Source organism: Agelaius tricolor, unplaced genomic scaffold, assembly GCF_023055355.1.
Source record: "Agelaius tricolor isolate 1412-34295 unplaced genomic scaffold, bAgeTri1.0.p SCAF_1, whole genome shotgun sequence".
Taxonomy (NCBI): Eukaryota; Metazoa; Chordata; class Aves; order Passeriformes; family Icteridae; genus Agelaius; species Agelaius tricolor.
The window spans coordinates 33,480,516-33,500,265 of record NW_027269261.1 but is presented as its reverse complement, the minus strand read 5'-3'; the positions used below and the strand labels follow the sequence as shown (position 1 = coordinate 33,500,265).

General features: G+C 41.4%; 1 protein-coding gene across 1 annotated transcript in view; it reads right to left on the bottom strand.

Moving 5' to 3' along the window:
* Window positions 1-3,847: 3,847 nt before the first annotated feature.
* The window catches only part of KIF26B (kinesin family member 26B), a 277,077-nt gene continuing 261,174 nt past the window's right edge, over window positions 3,848-19,750 (bottom strand). The window contains exons 13-15 of the mRNA XM_071429169.1: window positions 12,885-13,087; window positions 11,765-11,915; window positions 3,848-10,218 (exon numbers count right to left, since the gene is read on the bottom strand). Of these exons, the coding sequence (XP_071285270.1) occupies window positions 10,070-10,218; window positions 11,765-11,915; window positions 12,885-13,087 (503 nt within the window). The 3' untranslated portion in view covers window positions 3,848-10,069. The remainder of the gene's footprint in view (window positions 10,219-11,764; window positions 11,916-12,884; window positions 13,088-19,750) is intronic.

Genomic DNA, 19,750 nt, shown 5'->3' with positions numbered 1-19,750 from the left:
TGGTGAAAGTAGCCAGTTCAGAACAGCCTTAAAAGCACCTTAATAAGAAACTACATACAGCTTTGCAGCAACCTCCTAGAAGGCTGCCATGCCTTGACTGATGACTACAGTCATCTACTGGGAAACCTTCATCTTGAGCCGTCGTGTGTTGCAAATATGTGGAAAACTTTGGAAAGCAAGCTATTAGCAATGACATAAAAGCAAGCAAGGAATTGTTCAGAGGAGCAATAAATAAATATTTCATAAAATGAGTAACAGGAGTCTAGGTGATTTTACTGGGTGGAGCTATCAGTCCCAGAATAATTTTTTCACCATGGAAGTATTTCAGTGCCCTGGTGCTCTCACACAACCCCATCACAGATTGCAGGTGCAAAGCCCTCTTGCTAGGCTACAGGTTTATTTAGTGTGCACACAGTGTTTGTAACTGACCTGCTCTGTGGACGCTTCATGCCACCACAACTGATTGTCAAGCAAGCTGGAAAGGGTACTCCCATTGTTTCAGCCTTCACAGCAGAAAGAAGGGCTCAATGGGTGCAAAGTCCGAAATTCCTCAGCTTAGGGGCTATCCAGGAGCTTTTCTGTGGATTTCACAGCATCTTAGTGGCTTAACATATAACCTTCAGAAATGTTTTTTTGAGCCTCTGGAAACTCAGGGCAGGCGTGAGCCTGAGCTACACCAGCCCCCAGGGCTGCAGGAGTCACCAGCAGCAGGGCCAGGAGCCAGCTTTTATCTTGCTCATCATTCCAGTAATTGCCATGCCTTCTGTTGTCCTCAGAAATTAGGAGAAAATGCTGTTTACAGTGTCTTGCTTGGCTCCCTCAGTGCCCCTTGCTGGGTACTGTGAGGTTTCCACCAAATATGGCTTAGCAGCAGGCAGCTTGCTCTTAAATAAAACCAGGCAGCTGCCATGACTCTCCACATTAGTGTCCCTGGGCATCCAGCTAAAGCACAGACAGGGAGAGAGCTGAGCCCCTCTGCACGGATGGGCAGGGTGAGAGGGAGCACTCCTGCTCCCTCAGTGCCACCAGGAGCTCATTTCAATCAAGCTCCAAGGGGCAGCCTGCAAAGGGCTGGGCTGGGTGGCACAGAGCATCCAAGGGTGCCAGTGTGGAGGAGTCTGTGGAGCACAGCCCAACAAGCAAGGTGGTTTTGTGCTCCTCTTCCTTCTATATTTTATATTCTTCCTTCTATATTGTAACTACAATGAGCAATTCACCTTTTGACAAACTAAATTTAGGAAAATGTCAAGGCTCTCTCTCCCTGGTGTTCTGTCATTCAGGGAACGAAGAGGAGAAAGGATGAGAGAGGGACAAGGACAGTCCCTGCTCCTTTTAAAGTGAGTGACAAAGGTCCCTCATTGCTGGAGGTGGGACTTCCTCTCCACAGCAAGTCTCGAGTCCTGCACATAATCCTGACATGTCTGGCAGCACTTGGGTTCCTAGGAAATAGAAATTGAAATATGGATATGTGCCAGACACACACAGCTGAATATGTTTGGCTGTCATTTCATTGGTATGAAACTCACAATCTGACAGAAAGCATAGGTGCCAAACCTGTGCTATAAGGGTCCACAGAAGAGACACGTATAAACATATGCATACGAATGCAGGTCTTTTCCCCCAACAAGCACCCATTGAGATGGACTGGGTTTGGCTGTCTAGAAGCTTTTCCCAAGTCAGTACTTGCCAGGATAGCTCCTGAGAGTGGACAGGACCACCAAGCTACCTACTTGTTCCTGGAGGTTATCAAAGTGGTCTTTGAGCAATGTAAAGCATTTGTGTGGTCACAGCCAGCAAAGCTTTGCTCAGTGGTTAAATAGCAGATGTCAGCCTCCAAAACTGCCAGATCGGCAACTGTCAAGACTACTAACTATCATAAACCGTAAAATCCACAGATGGCCTTTTCCAGAGCAACTAAATATTCACTTTGTGTTCATCTCAAAGACTGGGAACTGAATTTTCTAGCCTTCATCCCCCTTCAGTGTCTCCCAGGCAGATACTGTCAGCCAAAATGAGGGTGAGCTCCCGGGAGTCTGGTTTGCAGATGGATGTGGGAGAGGAACATGCTTTAGCAACAACCTGACCTCCTGGTTTTCCAATAGCTAGGGAGCTTATTTGGGGCCCCATAAGGAGATGGGGTTGATCAGATTTCCACCCTAAACCTGATTTTTAGTCTGGCAAGTTAATAGTTTTAAAGACAAAACTTGGTCATTACTTTAAAAGATGTATCAACAGTTTCAGGCAGGCCTCATAAGGACACCAGACTTTTGCCAGGCGTGAGCTACTTTTTCCACTCCGTGAATATCTTGCTGTCTTGCCCCAAATCAGAAGTGTGTGGCATTGGGGTCTGTAAGGCTCCAGAATTGACCAAGAGTGAATTGATTCTGTTTGCAGCTCATCTAGATCTCCTCACCATCAGTTCTGTCTTAGACAAAATCTAGGACTTGCACTAAACCATTTTTCTGTTTTTGTCTCTGTAAGGCACTCAGGGCTCCTCAATACTGATGCGGCTGCATGATAACAGCAATGAAGATAAATCACCTCCAAAGTAGGCAATAAGCCTTTTAGCTCTTTAGAGCAAATCAGAGCTATTCTGAACAGCCCACAGATAAAAAAATTGGCTGTTTATCTTCATTTACAGATGCTGTGGAGAGGCACAGCATGCAAATTTACTGGCCTGGGGCAGCAGCTAAGGTAGCACAGGACTTGCTGCTCTAAGAAGGGAAAGGAGGAGACTGTCTCCTCCCCATCATCTTTGCCAGCCTTTGCCACTGTATCCACCTCAATATTTTTCCTTTAAAAGAGGTCACCATAAACAACTGCATTCCCTGCAACTGTGACTGCTAGATCTGCCACTCTGCTGTATAATAATAAAATAGAAGAAAGGACTTTATTAAATTCTTATCAAATTGTTAACCAAATATTTAATGCCTTACATGTTAGGGACCCTAACATGTCCCTCCTAAAGTAAGGAATATGAGAAAATCATCTGCCAGCAGATGATGTAAAAGATTTTTTGACTGATTTGGGTTGTTTTTTTTTAATCTTTCCCACAGGAAATAAGATCTGTGGTTTTCTTCTGATGGGAAGAGCTCAGCATCCTTATCAGGGCTTATTCAGGTGTTGGTTGGCATGTGAGATTTACCCAGAGAGCTCGTTCACATTTTGTTCTGCAAGCAAAGCGCTGTCTTAATTAACAACAGGGAATGCCACAAACATGAGCTGAAGGCAAGCAGATATTGTGCACACCTCTGCAGCAGCTCAGAGGCTGCTGAACCTGCCACCACTGCCTCTCTGAGAGAGAAAAATGTCTTGAGTAATGGACACAAACTCTTTTCATAACTCCCATGTGTTACTTACCTGCATGGTGGCCAAGGGAAATGTGACACAATTGCTAAAGATGATAAAAAAATATACCTATGAATACATCTTTTATATTTGTTTGGTCTCAGATTTTTCCCCTGCTCACAGATGCAAAAGAGCAATCCCTGTGTATATGCATAACCAGCTTATGTAAAAGCCTGACCATTTCAGGTCTGTGACTGTGTTTTCTTTGTGTTTCTGGACAGCAGCAGGCAAGTTAATGCTGCTCTGCTTGCTTGTAGTATTTTTGTCATTGGTACCAAACCCAGCAATTTCTTATTGTTTTCTGGTGAATTTGCTTCTCAGTAAACCCTTGCTTGATAGAACCCCTTTGGTAATTTTATTTTCAGGTTTGATCTTGCTCTCTTGCTCACTTTCACCGTTATGATACCACATCGCCTTGTGGGTCAAAAGCATTCTCCAGTGTGAAATGCCATGAAAGGCTCTTATCTAAAGTGAAAGAGTCAGGAGGAGGAGGCAGATATATTGGTAAGATAAAAGTAAACATTTAATGCCACTATAGTTTGATTTTTTTCCAGACATCATATTTTTGACAATGTTTCACACCTCAAATACCACAAAAGGGATATTTTTTAGCCAGCAAACAATAAACTTTACAATTTTAATGGCAAAAGGTTCAATGCATTTGTTGACAAACTTGGAAATGGCTGTGACTTTCCACATTTTGAACTTGTCCTCATGCTGTTCTTTCTCCTTTTTTCCCCATAAAATTTAGGTGATAAAATATATATATATATACTACTGATACATCCTCTCCTGGAATTGCCCAATGATGGGACCAGAATAAGTTCTACATCTATCAGTTTCTCTCCTCCGTAGCCCTATTTTATACCACTGTTATAATGAGAAAGAACATAGCCATGGACAGAGTGAAATGGATTTAGCAAACATACACTTCAATGCATAGCACTTAGATAAGCATTTCCAACCATGATGTGTAAATAAATTATAAAATACAAGCAACTCTATAAAACAAGAACATCCTGAGTTTACAAATAAATTATATCCTTCATACATAGAATATGATGTGGATGTGGATGTTAGTAACCAGCAGTTTCAGCTATGGGTGGGAAAGAAGTAAAATGTAGAAAAGTTAGTATCTATGCATACATAAAACATATATGTATGTGTGCTACATGTAAATACTCACACACATACATATACAATAAAGAGGGTGAATACATCCATATCTATAGTATATAGAGAATATGTAATATAGCTGAAACTGCCTCAAGCACCAATTTATTACCATTATTATAAAGTTTGCTCAATACTTAAGTAGGACCACTCAAAGTAAGATGGTTTGGGTTGTGTTTTATTTCCTATCCAGGAGGGTTTGAAGGTAGTTTGTTTGAAACACTGTAGCTGAATGCTACTGAATGCTACTTTTTCAGCTACTTTCAGCACCTCATTCTTTGCAGAATCATCATGCCCTTTGTGAGCTTCAAAAGCTTGCATAAGTGAGCACGAGATTGCTCTTCGTGAATTTGGTGGCAAAAGGGTGCTACATTTCCAAGGGAATTTTTTTTTGTTTGTTTTGAAAGGTTGCTTGAGAAGGAGAAAGAAGAAAAGATAAAGACAATAATAAAATGGTTTATCATTTCCAGGAACAGGTATGGAAGCTCAGATAACCCTAGGATGAGCGCACAATAAATGCGACAGAGATTATTAACTTTGCATTGACAAATCATTCACAGTTTTGTTTGCTATGGTTATTTGGAAACCTCTTACAAATCTTAGGATAGCTAGCAACAGCCAGCCTCGTGTCTTCAAAAACTGTTGTGTGTTGCCAATGCAAAAGCCTTGGAGTTACTAAACACAGACCATGAGCATATCAAGATTAAGCGAGGTATGCTACCATCCATGGATTTGAGAAGAAATGCCTCTCTCTACCGTCATCATCCATTCCTGTTGGTATTTAATGATCTCTGCAATGAGCTGGTGCATCCCTGATGCTGTGCAATCATCCTTCCCATCATATGAACTGGCATGAGGTCGCTCAGCCTCTGGCTTAGGGGAACTGAATTTGCTTCTGCAATGCAGAATCTTCAATTTACAATTTTAACTCTGTTAGGACTAGACAGGAAGCTTCACAGACCACCAAGAGTCCAGGCTCTCAGTTGAGATGTAACTATGCTGTATGCAATGTAGAAATAGTTGTGTTAAACAGCTGAGATTATGAAATATCTTGCTGTAATTTCATGACACTCTGAAATATAGAGTAGTTCATCTGGAATACTTTTACAGGCTTTAACAGGTCCTACATGGGAACTGCAGCAATTTGGCTACAGAAGAACCTGGGTAACAAAGAACCTTTTAAAGAAGCCCTTGAAAGAGTTTCAAGCATAAGCTTTCCCTATAGTGTGGTATAAGTTAACTTCACCCAGGTGAGTGCAAGGGGAAAGGTTTTGTAGGCAGGCACTCCTTGGAGGAGGGAAGAGGTGATGTTGCCACCTGTCAGCAGCTCTGCCACTTCCCCTCAGCAATGTGTAAGGGGGCCATCTCAGGCTCTGTGCGTGTGTATTTATCGGTGCATGTACAACTTTTGTTTCTACAATGATTTTTAGCTCATTAAAAACAATACAGCCACATCAAAAATATTTGTAGAAGGTGATTTTTGTAAGAGTCTATATTTTTCAGCTGTCATCACATTTGAATTCCATGCCACAGGTCCCTATTTTAAGACCAGCCATATTACTGAGATAAATGAAAAAAGTGAAGACATAAACCCCACACTTCAAGACAGACTTTTCTGTAAGCAAACATGGGATTTGGTATGTATTATTCCCAGCATCACTCCCAGCTTTCAGCCTCTATAATTGCCACATTTAGAGATAAAAGAAAAAAATGGCAGTGTGTTTCTTTGATCCCTTTTTGTACATTCTATGCAGCTCTCACTAAGAATCATGTCAGAGGATCATGCCATTGCTTTGTGCCAGCTACTATTTTATGGACCTGCAAGTTTCAGAAGCTAGGATTTATGGCAGTGGGTCTTCTTAGACTGGATCGAAGACAGATGTTCAGCAAAAGCCCTGGCTGGCCTTACACAAAATGAGAAGGTGTTAAATACATAGGAGTAGCATGATCTTCTACTATATAACTAACAGTAAATACCCCAAAAAATGGCAGGTGGATGAATTTTCCTCACAACTGGGTTTACTTTGTAATAACTCTTCTGATTCTTAATGCAATTGTGCCTCAGTTTTATCAGAGCAGTTGAGATGACAAGAAAACCTACGAAAGGGAACTATTAGTTTCCTTCTTTGTCCTTCTGTAAAGTAATACTTTGGATTACTTAGATCTGAATGACTTGACAAGGAATTGTTTTGAGGCAAATGCAAGGCATGCATGGCAAAGGAAAAGACGTGTGACAAATGCACCAGGAATTAGGGCTCTCCCACACCATTCAGAGCACAAATTGACCTAACTCTCAGAGCCAGAGCAGCTTCTGCCTGCTGTGAGAGCTACACAGACAGGAAGGATGTCTGAATCACCCTAAGCACAGCCAAAGTCTCCAGCCTATGGTTACACTTGAATTTATGGCTCTAGAGCAACTCCTGTCCCTTGTATGGATAAGGTTCCCGTATGGCAAGAGCAGAAGTTCCCAGGAAGTGCCCCCAGGTGCTGGAGGGGATGCGGAGCAGTGCTGGCGTTCCACAGTCCTCTCACAGCCTGACAATGAAGAGCTGCGATCTCCCGTGACACGTGTGAACAAAGAATTAACCTTCAAACCTAATTACATGAACACTGCTGTTTCCTGCTAAAGCTGTCCCAGGGAAATAAGATTGATTTCTGAATGTGAAAATGATTAGTCATTACATTCGTGTTGCTCTTGTGTATTTTGGGCTACATGATGCCTTTTAAAAAATCAGCATAAAAACAGCAATGCCTTAAAGAATGGGGCTTCCTGGATGACTTGCAGAAGTGTATGGATCTTCTCTAAAATGCTGGCTACTGCAAACTGAGATCAATTTCATAATAAAGCCATGAATGCTTTATGTGTTTTGCAAATACTTGAGTTACAGTAATATAAATTTTGAAGTAAAAAGCTGTTTTCAAGAAGATAACATTTTATCATGTCAAATCTCCACAAAATTTTCCATTCCTTTTTTTGTATTAAGCCATTGAAATTCTTAAAAACATAGTGGCAAATTCTGAAATGAAATGACAGAAAGTCAAGAATGCATATGGATTTCAGAATATGAATACTAGTATATTATGGGAGTTAATGGCTACTCTAATTAGGTGCACAGAAATAAAATATTTGTAAGTACTGCAATTCTGCTCAATTAGTACATATTTTTTACTATGCTGAATTCATCCTTGGTGTAATCAATTTGGTTTCAGGGATCAATTTTTGTCCATTGTGATAAACAGGGTGACATATGCTCTTACTCTTTCAAACAATGGCTAGGTACACGTGCTTTTTGCTATGCTTCTTAAGCTGCAGAAGTACCAAATTGAGCATAAATGAATAATTAAGTTACTGTGGGTGAGGAACATTACATGCAATAGGTATTTACAATAGCTCCAAAATGTGTCCACTTGGTTTATGGAAACATCACCACTCCTGTGTAATTCATGGACTGTGTGCAGGGATGATTTCCTTGGCTCTCTGCAGCTGTACTCCGTGGGGCTCTGCAGAGAAGAGATGGCCTCCAAAGAACCAATACATAGTAACTGCTACTGAAATTGCTATAAAGAGAAGAAAGCCAAATAAATTGCATTGTTTGGGGGGATTTTCAGAGTTGGTTGGAGTATATTTCTTTGAGAGAGAAAGGGGTATGTCTTTAATACTTAGAATATAAGTTTCATGATAGGAAATTGCTGTGGAACAGACTAGAAAGTGACTTTCCCACAGGACCTTTTTTTCCTTTCCAAATAATCCTATAGATTTTAAGTAGAATTTTCTACAAAATCCAGTGACAAAGGTAACAGAGTGAGTAAGATTTTTTTTACAAGTTGTAGAGCACTAAAAGAAAATAAAACTATACAAATGTTACTTCTGCTTTTTAAAAAAGCTTTTCTGTTCATGTAACCACTAGAAAATCTACCAGTATTATTTTACCATAGGGGTACTATAAGATGGCATTGATACAAAGGTGCAGGGAAAGAAGAGTTGCATTAAGTAAGCAGTTAATTGATGTATTTTGAGTATATTAAAAAATAGTCTTATTTCCTCATAAGCAACAGGAGGGTAACACAAATGTACGAGAGAGGAAATTTTCTGAATGTGCTTATTTCAGTATAGAGGAATAAGAAACCGAATTCCACAAAATAATTATTCATGCTCATATGTAATTAAAATGTGGTTTTGCACATTTGTTTATGAAATACAAAGGATGTTACTTCCCGCAAACTGTTTTGTAGATAAAGAGGCAAACTAGTAAAATAACTGGATGTATAGGGAGGTGCTGACCCTTGTCCTTTTGATGTCAATGTGAATTTTGCCATGGCTTCAGGTACTGAGGATTAGTAAAGATGCCATAGCCAACATGCTTGAAGTGCTGTATCTACTCATTTGCTTTATTTCCAGATGTGCTGAGCTGAGCAGAGCCTGCACTCCTCAGGTACATCTGTGAGTATGGACACACTAGGCCAGGGATCAGAAGCTGACAAAACATGTCTTGCAGTGGTATAGATTGTAAAGAGGTGAAGCTAAATGTCATCAGTCACAGTCTCAAGAAAGAACAAATCACTCATTTTTGGACTGATAAACATGGGAAACCTTAGCCTAGAGGACAATTTTCCAGCAAGTTACTAGCACCAGGAAAAGGAGTTAGGATAAAAGTACCTCCTCATTCATAACTCCAGCCAGTACAAAGCAAAACATATATGAACAAGAAAACAAGTTGTGGGGGTTGGATCAAATTGAAAAGATATTTACTTCACAGTAATGTCACTTCTCTCTCATACACTGCAAAACAGGCTGGGAAAATGATGGTGTTCTCCAGCATATAAGAGAGTACAGAACAGCATTTAAACAAACCTTATTCTCTGCTAGAAATATGTTTGTGTCATCTGGGAAAGCTGAATTTCTCTTTGAGTGGCCTTACTCTGGTAACAAGAAAAGACAGTTAACATTTATTCATATGTTGTACTGATTAGGAAATATCTCTACAAACACAAGTTACTTAGAAACAGCAAGTCTGAAATAGGAGAAAACACCAAGAGAAAAACAAGCTGTAAATACATTTCAAAAGTGTATTTGTTTTTTTTTTTCCTTTTTCTTTTCTTGACTAGCACCATCTGTACACAATAAAGTATGAACATAAATGTTTGGATAACAAAGATTTGCAAGGCACTTGAACAGTTTTTTCTAGATAGGTTTTCTTTTAATGAACCTCTCAATGGAAGTCCCACAACCACCTTTCCTCCTTCCTCAGCTAATGCAGGGAAAGAAGTGTCTTCTGCCAGCAGTTCTTATTTACAGACACGTCCTTAAAAGGTTCCACAAAGTGCTCTTTTAGGCTAAGAGTATCAACAACCTTCTATCTCCATTTTCCATGCTTGTTCTGTTTGTTTTTTTAATACTACTCCTCTGTATAGTATAGCAAATCTCTCATACACACAGCTGAGACTTGACTCCAACCTTCATCCTCATTCTTTTGTCTTTGGGATGCTGTTTGGAAGGGAAAAGGAGGATGGCAGAGATGTGCATTAAAATTCTCTTGAGGTTCATCCTTTATCGGCGTCTAGAGGTGATGTCAAAACAGGTGATCATCATGAGATGGGCCTTGCAGAAGTTGACACGGTTTTCCAAACGCTCAGTCACACATTCCAGGGCCTCCAGGTATTCCAGAGAATCCAGCTCAAATACCTGCTCCAGATCAACTGTGAGAAAGAAAACACATAGATAGGAAAAGTAGACCATACTTAGTGATGACTGGTGGGAGTGTCAGAGCTAATTCAAATCTTCAAACTCATCAGTACTATATACAACATCACCTCTGGCTTGCCATTGCCTTTAAAACTTGCCTTTTTGGTTTAATGACTATTAAAATGATACAGCAGCTTGCCCACAGTGAAAAATACTCTTAAGTTGCATTGGATGCTTTCTGTAGTGATCTGCTCTGCCATCCTCACCAGAACTGCAGATGCCTTTGCCATGCTCCATCATCCTCCAGCATATGTTGAATACTAATATGTTGAATGTACTTTCTCACACATTCTGCTGACCAGAAAGAGCTTTAAATAGCTGCTCTCTTCTGGGAAGGCAAGCCCTTTGCTGAATTCAGAACTTGGAATTTATAACAAACCTCTAGGGTCCTTGTTCCTCACACCTCTCCCTATTCCATGTGATTCCCACTAGACCACTCCAGCAAGGCAAGGGAAGGCACACACTAAAATCCTTCCAACACAAGTGCCCAGCAGCTTCCGTGGAAGCCAAGTGTCATTGTCTGAGCCAGCACTGCCCATCATATCTGGTTCCTGATGTCTCTGCAACCCTCCAGGCTTTCTGCACTTACCACATTTGGAATTAGAAACAAAGGCATCACACAGTAAGGGGACAGCAGTGCATAGCAAATTCTCTCTCTCTTTAAAACTGTCCTTTTAACTCTCTTCCTTTATAGTGTTCCTGAAACCTATACGGTGGTTGTTTTGCAGAATGTATCAATCTGGTGTCAACTTAAAGCAGCTGTTAAAGGAAGAGTTAGGATGTTTTAAGGAAATACACCAGCCAGCCTCCTTTTGCCACTTGCAATTATCCTAAATAAACTTTCACACATTGTGGGTTTTTTTCTAGAACTCTTTGTTATGAACTTATCTGCTTGCTAATACTAAAAATTGTTGTATAAGTACTGCAGTACTCTTTATGGTTTTTTCTTTAGAGGTGATGAGGTCCTTCTTCATTTGAATGTGAATGCCCTTTAAGCTCTCTGAACTTTACACATCTATAGTTATAAAAAATGGGCCAAATTTCATTTCATTTCATGTAAGCCCACTGCTGCCAAGGGACAAGTTTGCTCCACAGTGTTATTTTGTGGTAGAAGAGCAGATTTATAATATTGCTCATATGTTTGAGTGATCTGAGGCCAAAAGAAAAAATCTCATTTTCAGGAGCTGTGGACTGAAACGCGTGAACGTTAATCTACCAATGGCAACATTCACCACTAGAATGCTGTACCATTTCAACCTTCAGCTCTCAGGCAAAAAGGATTGTTCAGTTCTACTGTTAACATTTAATAAGAGTTATAGAAACTAGTTCTAGAAAGACAGTCAATCTAAAGCTTACCCTAAGGTCCTATGTTGGTTCATTTTAGTTTACAAACAGTAGCTTACATCTCACTCTTACCAGACATTCCTGCTTCCTTCCATCCCCGCTATTAAATAAACCAAAGGAAACCTATAAGTTCAGGAAATAAAACAATGCTCTTACATTCACTGAGCCATTTATTAGGATCCAGCATCAGGTACTGTTTGGTCACTTCCAGTTCTCTCATTAACCACTCATATTTGGCCTTGACCTCAGCGATTCTCTGCTGGCGATGCTCCAGGATTTTCAGCTTGGCATTGAAACATATCACCTCCTGCCAGCCAGGAAAAAGAAGCAGGAAAAGAATAGGTGAAGAGGAGAAGAAATGCCTAGGTCCATTCAGTGAAATGATCTTCCAATCAATAATACTGACAATGAGCCGTTTACTCTGGAAGCTTATGAATCACTGCATGAAATCATCCATCATCTGCTTTATTTTTATTGCTTTTGCTTGGTTTTCATGTTTTCCATCAGTGAGCTTTGGAGACTTTGTAATGGTAGTTAATAATAAACCATAATAATTAATACCAGGCAGAATCTTGAAATTAGATTAACTGTAGGAAAACATTTCTTTTTTTTCACCACAGTTTGGCTAAGAAAATCTAAGCTCTTGGGAGTAGAAAATCCATTGCTTGCTGTATTGAAAGCCTAAATACACCCCTGTGCTTGGTGCATAAGTAATGCATTAGTCATATTTTAAAATAAGAGAACTGGTAGCAATATCAAATTTGAAACATCCTTAAACAAAGGGAGTATGTTATGAAAAGCCCTAGCAATTCATAGTCATTAATAAAGAAGATATATTTTCTGTAAAGCTCTGGAGCACAGTAACAGCATGAGGTGCAGTGCTGGAGACAGCCAGCCTGGCCTCACATGACTTCTGAGGGGTGGCAGCCACAAAGACGTGGAGCAAATGAAACCATCTGAGGACTGTGCTATCCTCGCTAGTGTGGAAACAATTCCAATAGCAGAACTATCCTCATCCAAGCCTGTGTGAAGATCTCAACACTATTTCACAATCTCATCTGTAAACAAATCTGCTGTGGGTGAAGTGCAGTGGAAACCTCACTCCAACAAGCTTCTCCAAACATCACAAACAGCTTCAACAAGTGTCAGAGGCTAGGTAGGAAAAATGACTTAAAATAATAATGAAGTCTATAATCCATCGTTACTCTAAAATACTCAACCTCAGATACTCCTCCCAATCATATGTTTTAAGTGCTGACCTTTGGATGGCACTCACCTTGCTGTCCCCACCTCGCCGTCGCTGGAGCCTCTCCACGTCATCTATCTCATAGACTTTGATCTCAAAGGGCTCCCCCAGGCCCCTCTGCCCGCTCCGCAGCGGCCCATCCACCCAGCGCACCCCGGGGCTGCTGGCTGGCTTCCTTGCTGGGGAGGTGGTGTCAAGGGATAAAGCTGGAATGAGCCTCCTCCTCTGTGAACCTGCCAATGGAGAAAGTGCCACTGCATGTTAGCACAGCTACTGCTTCTCCTTTCCATTGCAGAGAAGTCTACAAGTGATGTATGTCTGGCCTTCTCAGACACAGAAGAAAATGGGAACCCAGGGGAGGCCATGGGAGCTGGAGCTGGGATGTGCAGTGCCCACCCATCATGAGTGACACCCTCAGTGTTGGAATGTTGGGGGACACAAGACAGATGATGGACTTTGGACCTGGTTAACATAGAGAGATTTGATAACAGGATGCCTTGGCAAAAGCAAACAGAACCTTGAAAATTAGACCTAGATTGCAAGAAGATTAAATCAAACAGGTTTACCGGAAAAGAAAATCCTATTAAACTCTGCAAGCAAGAGATGTTGTTACATGCACAAGTTTGTGTATGTGATTTTAACCTAATCATTGTAGAACACATTACTAGTCTCCCTGAAATAGTATATAAGCACTTGTATCCCACAATAAAATCGGATTCTGATCACCGAGTCAGTCTCCCCGTCTCTCTCCATCGCCAACACCTCAGTGCTCCTTGGTGCCTGACTCCAAGATCTGGCACTCAGAGGGCACATGTCCCCTGAAGCTGACAGAGCCTGTGTCTGCTCCCTGTTGATTAGGTCTCAGCACATACAGGTGAGCCAATGAAGGACCCAAGCCAGCAGGACAGAACTGGTCCAGCCAGGCTTTCCTATCTCTTTACTGCTACTGACCCTTACAGTCAAAGGACAAGCATTAGCCAGCCTCTGCAAAGTGCCTGCCACATAAGATGCCAAGTCAGGGCCTACAGTAGAGCAAGGAGGAATAAAATGGATGTCCCTGGTGTAATGGCAGTGGTTGCTGGGAGAAAGAACAAAAACACACACACAAAAAAAATCAACAGGTTACATTTCATTGCTTGGTTTAGTATAATTAGAGCAATGGCTTGGTTGGAAAAAAACCCAAAAAATTCTAAAAGTTTTGTAGCTGACACAGGGTCTTCCCTAAGACACAGCAGGAATAAAAAGGATGGGAGAAGCCAAAAACAAAAGCTGGAGCCAGCAAGTTTGAGTGAAACTATTAACTGGCTTTCTTGGCTGCAACTACATAAGTGATGCCAGCCAGCAGGGAAGAGATGCTGAATGATCATGCAGATTTTATTTTAAAAATAAGATAAAATCATTTATAGGAATTTCCCACATTACATTTATTGAGACTTGAATGTTAATAGTTTCAACATGTCTGTCAACTTGGTGCTTCAATAAAAGCTAAAAAAACCCCAAAATCTCTATTGATTGCCTAATTTTTGGATTTTCAAGTAAGAAAGTATTGTCTAGTTTCATTCATGGGAGTCTGCTTCTGTGCTGACTTTGAGAACTATTCACATCTTATCCTATGACTTCTGAGTACAATAGTCTGTCCTAGAAACCAGTAGGTCTGTGTTAGAGACAAGTAATTAACCTGCAAATTCTAGCTTTAAAATGGATGAGAATGGTCTCTTGGAAAACCTAGTCTACAGAGCTTTTATTTGGATACATCTGAGATAACCCAGTGCAGGAAAAAGAGAGCACAGTCAGAGATGACTGACAGAGTTCTGGGTAGACAGGGAGCTCTACAAGGCCCCTTTACACCAAACAACCTGAGACTGCCATCCTATGACACTTATCATAGCTGTGTTTATTGCTCAAACTGCAGCCCAGTAAAAAAGCTCATGCCAGAACAAATGAAGCCTTACAAATACCAGCAAGCAGGAGTTATTTTAGTTCTCTGGTACCAGTCACTGGAAGACAATGTCAGCATTCCCTTACCTTGAATGCATTTCAGTTAATCTCTAGATTAAGCTGCCTGATCAAGACAAGAGACAGATCTTGATAAAAGGAAAAGCAAGACTTGACCCATTACTATAGCCAAAAACTGACAACAAGAAGACAGACAGTTTGGGAAGAGCCCAACAAACTGATTCTAAGGGTGAGTTCTGTCAGCAGTGCTAGGGAAAGGTAACCAAATGCTGGGAACAGCTGCATACCTGAAGGGAGGTGAGAGCACATGGTGGACTATTCAATTTTATTTCATGCAGGGAGAGATCCTGAAATAGGCTCAGCTCCTCCTGGGAAACAAGTCCTCCGCTTGCTTAGACGGGAAGGGCAATGAGTATCATCCTAGTGTCACTCACGATCAAAAGGATTCAGGCTTTAAATAAGTTTAATACTTTTGAGGCTTTTGGCCATGGTGTCTTACAGAAGCAGTCTGTCAAATTTTGTCTGAGTGTAAATACAATCTCTTTGCTGTTTGACAACTTTTAGAGCCAGCGATATCAATAAGCATCAGATATGACCTTCTGTTTAATGCACCCAGTGCTGTTAATTATTTATTTTTGCTTTCTGCCCCACAGTAATGGTCACATCTCCTTTCCTGGCATACCTTTAGACTAGCTCTAGCATTTCAAGGAAGCAGCTGAGCAGACTGGAAATTCCTTCTGCCCAGATCTCCATGCATGGCTGGATTACAACTAAGTGCCTTTTTCCATGATGTTTGATTTTCTTCCTCTTTTCCCCACTGTGGCTTTTAAAACCACCTTCTTATGTAATGAAGCACTTCTAAACCACCCCACTGGAAAAACTCTGTCTCCAAAGTCCAAGTCCAAGACTCTCTAGAAATGCAGGTGGATGGCTCCAATGCACCTTGCCACAACAACAGCAAAAGGGTCCTACTTTGAGCAAAGCAAAACAGATTGGTGGGGTATGAAGTAGAGGAATGATAGTAATATTTTTGCATTTTGTTCCCATTAATATCCATTTGGCTTAATGGGAAGCAGAAGCCTGTGGTGTAGAAGGAGGGCTCCAACCTGAGGCTTCCTTTAACAGCCCTTGACCCTTGGGAGAGGGGCAGCTGAGAGTGCAGCAGTGGCAGGAGACATTAACTCATTGTGTTTTTCTAGCCAGAGCTCGTGTCTGGGCTGCCTGTGAGTTATGACAACAGGACAGGCTGCAGCTCATGGTGCACAGGGGCATTGTAGCAGGGCAGAGCTGCCTACACAGCCTCCTTGCCACCCTCTGCCAAGGGCTCCTCTGGGACACAGGTGACCTGCACGGGGCTTCCAGGGGGTACAGCTGTGTGAGACACAGGAGAAAGAAAAAGAGAGATGTCTGTTTATCTGCACCTTGAATGCTGACTCAGGATGATTTATCTGAGGCGTAGAGTGCTTTGAGGAGAAATTAAAATGAAATATATTCTTCCTCTTTCCAGTAAGGTAAAAGTGGATCTAGTTTGCCCTAAACATGCACTGATTAATAGGTTGCTTATTGGCCCAGATACAGAAAATAATGGTGCCTTTTGACAGGAAGCTCCTGACACTGACCTCTCCATTTAGTCTCTGATTTTTATCTTATTTTATGTTAATTGGGATCAGTAAGGAGATACAGCCTAAGCAGAGCTTTGGGGTGAATATCACAAAGCAGCTGACAGCTTTCTCATCCCTAACAACACACAACAATTAAATTGTTAAAATTAATGCAGTTTTCCATTCATATAGAAAATATCCATCTGAAGTCCCAAATTTATTGGCTGCACTTGACAGAGTTAGGATCTCATAAATTTTGACTCTGTAATAAATAACATGCTTTGTGGTAATTACAGCACACTACTCCTCTATTCCCTATGTATGACTTACGAAGAAAGTGGGAATCCAGGGAGCTCAACAGATCCAGGAGCAGATCTCAGCACCCTCCCACCTCTGTGCCGCCTCTGCCCCTCTGCACCTTGGCAAATTGGCTGACCCTCCTACCATGTAAATAGAATTCATTCCTCCATTCAAAAAAGAAAATTATACCAAAAATCAATCTGAAAGAAACACAGTAAGATGAACCCAGCGTAAAATAACTTCATATTCATTTATAACCACGCAGTATGTAAAGCAAAATATCATTTGCTAAATGCCCTGAAGGATATGTTTTTCACTTGGTTTGAATTTACCCACCCTCAGAATAACCTCTCTTGAACCTAGCTTGAGTATGAATAACCAGGCTGTGAAACAGCCATGAAAATACATAGGGTATAAGATTTGCTTTTGCAACAGATCTATTGCTCTACCTTAAGCTATAGGTTAAGGTTTGGCCAGGTTAAATTTAATATAAAGAGAGTAGCACAGCAGTGAGGGCATGCTGTTGTGTTGTGTCTGTATAAGTTGGACTGTTCTTTTCCCCCATCATGTAATGGTTCTGCCCTGGTTCTCCCTTCCCTCCTTTATGCTGCCAGTTATCCCAACTCCTCCCCAGTTGCCTTGGAGATCAATGTACCCTTTCTCAAATCCCTCCCCGGTGCCCTGTCCATCACTCGGCGCTCCCACCCTTCTCTCTAGAACTCTCTAGAAACTTCCATCTAGAGCATCAAGTGATTGGCTCAGGGGCCAGGGCCCCACCCTCAAGTTATCCCCACTGGTGTTCTCCCTAAGTCAGTCTTTTGTATCCCACTCCCCTCTGAAACCCTATTCATCCAAGGGCTGACTCCTCCCTTGTTTCCCTCCCTCCTTATAAGCTGTTGCAACTTCTCCCTCTTTCTCTTAGGCTGTTGGTTTCCCTTGGGATGTCATAAACCTGCATTCACCAGAGCTGGAGAGCACTCTCTTATTTCTGCTGACTGTAGCCATAAGCCAAGCCATGTCCCACCACAAGGTCACACTGCTGTCATAGCACAGAGCGTTTGCCTCAGGTGCTGTCCTGAACCATGGAGATCGGGACAGTGCCCCCGTACTGCTAGCGGTGCTGGATAGCCAGCCAGGACGTCCGAGAAGGACAATTCTTCTCCAGCTGGACCGCTTCAGCATGCAGTGTGAAAGTAGATCTGACTGAAGAGTGGCACTGAAGCTACAATATATTTCAGTAAAGGTAAGACCAAGGAGCCTTAAGGCATGAGAAATACAAACCAAGGTATGTGAGGGTAACTTTAAGGATAAAAAGGCCCACTGACCTTGACCAGCAAAATTGCCAAACTGCAAAAGGATGTGTGCTCATAAAAGTATGTTTTGACCAGGGCAAAAGCTCTAAAAAGTCTGGTATTGCTTAAGTTCTGTATATTTTGGAGTGTTCCCCTTAGGCTTCTTTCCAAGCACACATTCCAGATTGAGCATCTTTTCTGTGAAAAAGGTAAAGGCAAAAACTGCAAGTACAAAATCTTAATGAAAAAGTGTGATGCATATCTCTTCAAAGCAGGATACATCCAAATGGGATGCAAAACAACTGCTGTCCTAGAAATTTCAAGGTGTTTCAAACAGAAAATGAAACTGTAACTTGATACAACAACATTTCAGAAGTTTATATTGTGTGCTCCAAGGAGGGATGTGGAGCCAAAGCTATTCCCCACAGCATTTAATGTTATGAGATGCAAAATTGCCTTTCTGTACAGAACCTGTTCCTCAGCATTTTGGTTTTTTTTCACCAGACAGTCCAAGGAAGTTACAAAACCCAGACCTGGCTAACTAGAGCAGTACCCCTAAGCTATTCCTTCTGTGGCTCCAACAGCAATAGCAGTGATGTCAGTTGTAGCATCAAGCTTCTCTTACTAGCAGAGATTATCTATCCTATTTCCTCTGCTGCTCCTCACTGTCTGACAACAGGGCTCCTGCTCGGTTTGAGTCTAAAATGGGATCCTGACTTTGTCTCTCATTCTTATTTCCTAGTGGGATCTGCCCCTATGGTCAATTGTCCATGACTGAACCAACTCCTCCCCTTTCCTTTGACCTCCTTCCTCCTAGCTCATTTTATTGCCAGTGTAGAGCACACAGCTATTCACTCCATGGATTTTCATACAGTTTGCACAGTTCCCCTCCTGAAGGGGAAGTCATTGCCAGTATTTTCAAGTGGAAGGCCCCTCTGATGATGTGGGGATTTCATCAGAAGTATTTAAGGTTCCCATCTTGAGGTCAGTACTCCAAACACCAAAGAACCAAGGTCTATATTGCCAGAAAATCCAAATGGCAATCGCTCATCCTCACAACTCAGATTACATAGACTGCATAGAAAGACCATGTTGCACCCAAATACCTGGAATAGGATACACTGAGAGGATCCATCATTCAGAAGAAAATTTTCCACGTCCATCTCACTGTAAAATAATTCAGGCCACATTCTGTATTGACTGTTATGCAAGCCCACTGTTGTGAATTGATAAGAAGTACGAGGACACTTGATGCAAGAAATCACTTGCTTCCTGTTTATTGGAATAAAGTAATGCATGTTTATTATAATATTCCATCCACACCTATACTAGTAGGTTGTTTCTGTACTGGTATAAGGAATATGCTGATGTACATCCAACTTCTAATTTTTTTTTCTATCAACACAGTTCATTTCTATCTACCCAGTTTATTTCTTAACCTTGCTTTCTGAATCACTGTCTTATTTTTAAAGGAGCTTCTCAGAGCAGTTTAGAGCTGGTGAATGAGCACTGCTGAAACCAGATCAGAAAGCAGCCCTCCTGCGGCATGGCAGGTTGACAAGTAATCTGGGAGATGCTCCAGGGAAGATGCACATCACCCACAATTCCTAGCAAAAAAAAAAACCCAACTAGAGTCTCTTCTAAACATTTCCTTCTCTTCAGGCTGGATTTTGGTTTAACAGGCATTTGTCAGCATTGTGGCATTATTTAAGAAAGTGGTTATTATTACTACGGTACTGCATTGAAG